Here is a 7443-nt window from a genome sequence, read left to right as displayed (position 1 = left end):
GCTACAGTGTACTCATATAAATAAAATAAAATAAAATAAATCTTTAAAAAAAGAGCAAAAAAAAAAAAAGAGAAGAGCCTTTGTCACTGGCTGTGGCAACACATGCTGGTGACCATGTCCTCTTCTTTCCCCCACCCCCCACTCTCCTAGTAGCTGTTGAACTATTGGGTTTGTCTTTATTAGAGAGACTGTCTCTGATTTATCAGACTTCACAGCAGAGGAGAGAGAGCTGCGGAAGGAGGCAGCTGTGTAAATAGAGCCTGGATGAGACTGGCCTGGATCACCCTAGGCACTGTGGTTGACGGTCTCCCAGTGGGATCTCAGAGATGGCACCATGGTGGGGACGTCCTCCCAGCCTTGTCACAGAGCTGCCTGGGATTTGAAGGCAAGAGGTATCTTCCTTTTCAGTATTTGCCTTCCTTATGTTGACTCTGACAAGTACTGTGGGGCATTTGAACAGGTTTCCCCCGCGGTCCGCTCTCTGTAGGGGACTCCCCTGAGTCAGCTCATTTTCAGATACGGAACGGAAAAGCTGACATGTCAGTTTGTGAACACAGAGGATCTGGAACGAACTTTGCAGTGCCACACTCTGTACCCTCAGTTAGAGATGGGAGGTGACAGATGATAACTGTCACGAAAAGGCATTCTTGAAGCCAGCTGAAGACCATGAAGCGTGGCAAGCCTGACACTGACATCCGAATCTCTTCCCAGACCACAATGGGATTCATTTCTTCCTAGCTCTCAGGTGTCCATGATTTGAAGGCAGTACCGCCCCTTACCCACTCCAAGATTCTCGGATACAGTACATAGCCTCTCTCCTGATTTCTGTATGCACTGCTCCTCCTTCAGGCTCCTCCAAGGCCACAGGGAGTGGAGAAAGGCGGGGTCTTTGGGCTCTGTCCTTTCATTCCTACGCTTCCCTGTCAGTTGTCATCTGAGTATCCCACTCTTCTGCTAACAGGGTCCTCATGATGGCAAAGCACGCCCAGGCTAAAGCAGGACCCACTTTCCACCTGAGGTCTGGCTATAGTTCCTCAGCTTCCAGTCACTGTGTGGGGCCCAAGAGCATCACCCAGATTCTCTTAGAAAGGCACCGCAATTGTGGAACTCTCCAGAACAGTCTCTAAATGAGAAAGTCAGGATTGATGTGATTCAGCTGTCTACGACCTGAGTTGATATCACCCAAGCAGGTTTCAAATGTTGTTACAGTATAGATATGATACAAAGGGAGAAGCAATTCCGGACTAGGCTAGGTTAGATGGCAGCAGGGCACCACCAGAGTCTCTGGTTATCTGATGCTTGGAGATGTGACTTCATCAGACTGTTCCTGAATCAATTTGTAGATCTATGGTTTGTGCTTGGTGCCCTGTCGCACTGTGAAGGAAGTGCCTGATCTACACACCAGAGCTTAAAACGCATTTAGAACTTTTCATGTCTTGATTTCCATTCTCAGGTCAGGCTGAGCTCACCAATCATGAGCTCTGCTCGTCTGCATCTGCTCGTCCGACACTTACAACTTTGTGGCATGTCAGAGGATGAGCAGACCCACTCAGACATGTCTCTGCATGTTCCTGCTGTCCGTCTGTGGGACTTTGTAACCCACCAGCGTGGGTTTCTTTGGAATTAAGTGTCTATCCAAGCCTCGGGCTGAGTAGCTATGCATGATGGTCCCTGAGAGGTAGGCAGTAACTTCTGGGAGTGAACAGTAACGAGACAAGATGCTTGAGAACCAAAAGTTCAGCATGAGGGCTTGGGTGTAGATTCTTTTATCACTAAACACATCCAGCTGAACAAAGCATCCAGGATGGCCATTAGCCTACAAGTGAGCTCCCCTGCCTCGCTACACGAAGACAGTCCACACTGAAAACAAACAAGTTGTTCCAAAGACAGAACACAAGGCTGTTCAGAAGAAAAGATATTCTAGAAGCAACCACAGCAACAACAACTTCTGACATGGGAACACATTCAGCATGAAAATATGTAAATAAAATAAAGTTCTAGTCTTAGTTAGGGTTTTACTGCTGTGAACAGACACCATGACCAAGGCAACTCTTATAAGGACAATATTTAATTGGGACTGGCTTACAGGTTCAGAGGTTCAGTCTATTATCATCAAGGTGGGAACACAGCAGCATCAAGGCAGGCATGGTGCAGGGGGAGCTGAGAGTTCTACATCTTCATCTGAAGGCTGCTAAGATGAGGGTCTTAAAGTCCACACCTACGGCCCACACCTACTCCAACAAGGCCACACCTCCAAATAGTGCCATTCCCTGGGCCAAGCATATACAAATCACCACAGTTCTGTTGGTTGTTTTCATTTGTAAGTATTTTAAGTGTCCTCATGAGATACATCAAGTGAAATTAATATATTAAAGTTAGAAACAGTTTTAAGAGTGAATTGGAAAAGAAAAAAACCAATTGTGTCACCCTCACTTCTGACACCATCTCTTTCTTTATTCATCTGGAACTTTTTTTTTTTTTTTTTTTTTTTTTTTTTTTGGTTTTTCGAGACAGGGTTTCTCTGTGTAGCCCTGGCCGTCCTGGAACTCACTTTGTAGACCAGGCTGGCCTCGAACTCAGAAATCCGCCTGCCTCTGCCTCCCGAGTGCTGGGATTAAAGGCGTGCGCCACCACGCCCGGCTCCATCTGGAACTTTTTTAGTTTATTGAAAAACAACCATAGGCAGGTGAGATTATAGATTGTGTGCACCATCTAATATTGTGCAACAGCGCCCTGGTATGATCATGTCACAGTTTGTGTGACCACCAATGGCCTTATTGATGAGCATTGGGGCCATTTTCCAATGTTAGAAAACAGAGGCTCATTTTCCCCATGTCCTTGTGGGCTAACAAACATTTTTTTTTTTTAATTTCCCAGTCTCTCTCTCTCTCTTTTTTTTTTTAAAGATTTATTTATTTTATGTATATGAATACACTGTAGCTGTTATCAGACACACCAGAAGAGGGCACCAGACCCCATTACAGATGGTTGTGAGCCACCATGTGGTTGCTGGGAATTGAACTCAGTACCTCTGGAAGATCAGTCGGTGCTCTTAACCACTGAGCCACCTCTCCAGCCCAGTGTCTCTCTTTTTACAATTTCGTTAGGTATTGTTAAAAGTGCCACAGAGAATAAAAACCTTATTTCAGAAAATAAATATAAAGATAAAAGTACAAAAGGAAAAAAAAACACAGATGTAAATGTCATAACTTTATTCAACATATAAATTTTATGGGTTTTTAATTCCCTTCCATTTATCTTGCTGTCGTTCTTCTTGGTTCTTCATGTGTGGAGGAGCCCTTCTGAGGAGATCTACAGGTTCCTACTTCTAAGCATTTCCTTGTTCAGAGCCTAAATAGAAGAATAGTTAGAAATATCAAGGGAAGTTGCACACCTACTGAAAGAATTAATTTTAATATTCAATTATAAATCTTTAATTTTAACTGTCTTTAACAACGAAACAGCTCTCAGGTCTTCTTCAAAGTTTAAAAATGAGAACCAAAGGTATTGTGGAAGATGATTGGTTGTGAAAGAGTGACCCTGTCAATCAACCTAAAGGAATCTTTTATGTATGAGACCTGCCCTGCTGTGCTGTGTGGCTAAATGCAGTGACATTGAACTTATCCAGTGTACATTTAAGTGTCTTAGAAAAATGTGTGTTAATAGAATGTAAACATTAGATGATTTAATTTTTTTGTTTTTTGAGACAGGGTTTCTCTTTTAGCCCTGGCTGTCCTGGAACTCACTCTGTAGACCAGGCTGGCCTCGAACTCAGAGATCTGCCTGCCTCTGCCTCCCAAGTGCTGGGAAGATGATTTAATTTTTATGTGTCACAAACTATATATATATATATATATATATATATATATATATATATAGTCATTTGAAGAATTTTATGTATTTTGACCATATTCTTTCTCCTCTCCAACTCCTCCCAGGTCTTTTCCACCTTCTCTCTATCCAACTTCATGTTCTCTCTCAAATACATTTCTCAAATTCATAAATTTAATTAAAAACAAATTACTCCGGTACTAGTAATTATAATTCACTAGCATTTGTTTTTCTGTTAAATTCTACAGTGTATCTGATACAGTCCAATTAATAATACAGAACATTAAGCTATAAAAACAGTCTAGCATGGAGACTCAAGCAGGTGCTCATTTGCTTCCTTTAAGTTGGCATTAGATTCGAGCATACTGTACCATCACTGAAAGGGGCACTGTATTCTTCAACGGTGAATTCATCTAGAACACAGAAATGATTGAGCAGGAAGTGGTTAATTGTGGGAAAACCCCTGAAAATACAAGCTAGACTAAATTATTCTGATTGGGGGTGGAGCCTAAGAGACCCAGGGCTGAGGCACAGAAGCAAGGAGTGGACTCCAGACTTGCTCTGACTGTGTGCTCATTGTGTGTGCTCAGATAAGGAGGAGACATCATTAACACTGTTAGCATAGCATAATCAAGTTCAGAGTTGGGGCTAAAGGGAAGAATTTCCTACTATGTACTGTCCCCCCAACCCCATTGGGGAGATTATCTACAGCACATAAAAAAAAATAGAACAAATGGTAGGTTTTATGTCACATACCCGTAGCAAGATGTGATCTTAAAAAAATATTGCTATTCTACCTTTCTAGAATAATCCAGCTCTGAGCAAGCCACTTTAAAGGGAAATTTTAGAACTCATGACCAATTTTTCCATGATGTCTTCATCAGAATGGCCCTAAGGCTTGTTTAAGGTGCTCCCAAGAGATCAATATACAAAAACATAATTATAAGTGACCATAGACTCACTTTTTTTCGGGTGAAAAGTTGTGGTGTTTTGTTTAAGGTAACCTTTTCATTAAACTAGGCAGTGTCTCCTATCAAAACTCAGCGTGCCTGGATCCCACTCACCTGTCTCATAATAATCATAGACTTTTATGGGGGCTGGTTTTAAGTTCTTTACTGGGATGTCTTGTTCCACCGCGAAGGAGAAACCGAGGGTTTGATTGGTTAGCTGCAGAGAGGAGAGGAGAGAAATGGACTCAGTGGTAAATTTAGTCATCAGTCACAATCTTGTTAAGATACATCAAGCTATATGAGCGCGCTGCCTCCCACTTCATAGACTGGAATAGAACAGGATGCTTCCATCCGTATAACATAGCTAACAAAAGACGATGTGCAAAAAGTCTCGTGCCAGAAATTTAGCTTTGCAGATCAGTCCTGGTCCCATTTCCCTTTGTAGCTATTTTGTCCTTGCGTGTGTGTGTGTGTGTGTGTGTGTGTGTGTGTGTGTGTGTGCACGTGTGTGATAAAGGAGTGGCAGCAAGACTGGTTCTGAACTCTTGATGGTCTTTTACTGTTATTGTCGTTTTTCCGAGACAGTTTTCCAGGGTTTCCCTATGTATCCCTGGCTGCCCTGGAGCTCGCTCTGTAGACAAGGTTAGCCTGGAACTCACAAGGATCTGCCTGCCACTGCCTCTCAAATACTGGGATTAAAGTGCGTGTGCCACTGTCACCTGGCTCTTGATGGTCTTGTTAGACCCTCCATCACTTCTTACATACCCCACAGAGTCACAGCGTCTCACCTTTTCTTTTTTTTTTTCTTTCTTTTTTTTTTAATTAGGTATTTTCCTCAATTACATTTCCAATGCTATCCAAAAAGTCCCCAATACACTCCCCCCCAGTCCCCCACCCACCCACCCCCACCCCTTGGCCCTGGCATTCCCCTGTACTGGGGCATATAAAGTTGGCAAGTCCAATGGGCCTCTCTTTCCAGTGATGGCCGACTAGGCCATCTTTTGATACATATGCAGCTAGAGTCAAGAGCTCCGGGGTACTGGTTAGTTCATAATAATGTTCCACCTATGGGGTTGCAGTTCCCTTTAGCTCCTTGGGTACTTTCTCTAGCTCCTCCATTGGGGGCCCTGTGATCCATCCAATAGCTGACTGTGAGCATCCACTTCTGTGTTTGCTATGCCCGTCTCACCTTTTCAATGTAGATTAGAACATGGTTGGTGTTCACTTCAGTCCTCTGAATGTTAGGCTGGTCTTGGAGCTGTTGATGGAATGAGGAAGGTTTATGGTAGGAGCAGTTTGCAGGTATTTATCATAGAAAAGGCTTCTATGGAGAGTACAAACTATTGATTTTTATTTCTTTTTGTTGTTGTTTGTTTGTCTGTTTTTTGAGACAGGGTTTCTCTGTATAGCCCTGGCTGTCCTGGAACTCACTTTGTAGATCAGGCTGGCCTCGAACTCAGAAATCCGCCTGCCTCTGCCTCCCGAGTGCTGGGATTAAAGGTGTGCTCCACCACACCCAGTGATTTTTATTTCTTTAGGAATACTAGTCATAATGATGGTACTTATCAAATCCTTTCTACTCATGTGTATGTGTATAGATACATATATGTGATATATACACATCCTAGGGATGTATAAGGAGATTCATATATATGTGTGCATATACATCTGTTTTGAAAGTGAGTCCACATACCTGATAGCTAATGTTTTGCTAGTACACTGAGTGTGAAGCTAGAAAGTAGACACCCTAGCCAGTATAAACCGTAGTAAATGACAGAATTATAATCTGGAGAGGCAGGTTTGTGGAGTAAGCTCTGTAAAAACCACATCAATAAAATTAAATCAATAAGGTTAGTCCTTTCTACCAATGGTTTAAGGTTAGCCCTTTCTACCAATGGTTTAAGGTTAGCCCTTTCTACCAATGGTTTAGGCTAGCCCTTTTCACCAATGGTTTAGCAGTAGATCTTTTTCTACTGATGGTCTAGGCTTACCTTTTTCACGGATGGCTTCATAGGTATGAAGCCTGATACCATCTTCACATCAACAATGACCATGTTGGAGCTGGGTCGTTCTCCAGTGTAGCTGTGTAGATAACACACAGAGTTCAGCCCTTCCTACAGCATCCCTCAGGACTCACTGAAGCCAGAAGCCTAAACCTTACCACTCAGTTTTTCTTTCTATCATATCTGTGTACTTGTTTGGAAATCTCACCATTTTTCTCTCCCCTTTTCAGATGGAGTATACATAATATGTGTGTGTGTATATTTGCGTGGATGTGTGTGAAGGTGAAGGTTTATGTCTATGTGTATAGTCCTGAGATATATCCTCAATGCTAAGGCCTTTCAGTAAGCGTTAAGAAAATGTCCTTGTTAACAAATACAAGAGCCCATTTTTTTTTTTTTTTGTTTTTGTTTTTCGAGACAGGGTTTCTCTGTGTAGCCCTGGCTGTCCTGGAACTCACTTTGTAGACCAGGCTGGCCTCGAACTCAGAAATCCGCCTGCCTCTGCCTCCCGAGTGCTGGGATTAAAGGCGTGCGCCACCACGCCCCGCTGCCCATTTTTTTTTTTTTTAAAGCATAACTTTGCACAATGCATTCCTTTGACAGAGGTTAACGCCCCCTCCCCCGCATTTTTTTATATGTTCTATAAGCGGACCAGGTTG

General features: G+C 42.7%; 1 protein-coding gene across 1 annotated transcript in view; it reads right to left on the bottom strand.

Moving 5' to 3' along the window:
- Positions 1-3197: 3197 nt before the first annotated feature.
- The window catches only part of LOC110295880 (pregnancy zone protein), a 44521-nt gene continuing 40275 nt past the window's right edge, over positions 3198-7443 (bottom strand). The window contains exons 32-36 of the mRNA XM_021164248.3: positions 6773-6863; positions 5971-6039; positions 4896-4998; positions 4203-4244; positions 3198-3351 (exon numbers count right to left, since the gene is read on the bottom strand). Of these exons, the coding sequence (XP_021019907.1) occupies positions 3329-3351; positions 4203-4244; positions 4896-4998; positions 5971-6039; positions 6773-6863 (328 nt within the window). The 3' untranslated portion in view covers positions 3198-3328. The remainder of the gene's footprint in view (positions 3352-4202; positions 4245-4895; positions 4999-5970; positions 6040-6772; positions 6864-7443) is intronic.

The sequence above is a fragment of the Mus caroli genome, unplaced genomic scaffold, assembly GCF_978045245.1.
Source record: "Mus caroli unplaced genomic scaffold, Mus_caroli_1 scaffold_7, whole genome shotgun sequence".
In the NCBI taxonomy this organism is placed as follows: Eukaryota; Metazoa; Chordata; class Mammalia; order Rodentia; family Muridae; genus Mus; species Mus caroli.
Note: the sequence above shows the minus strand (reverse complement) of the source record. Positions and strands in the feature narration are given on the sequence as shown.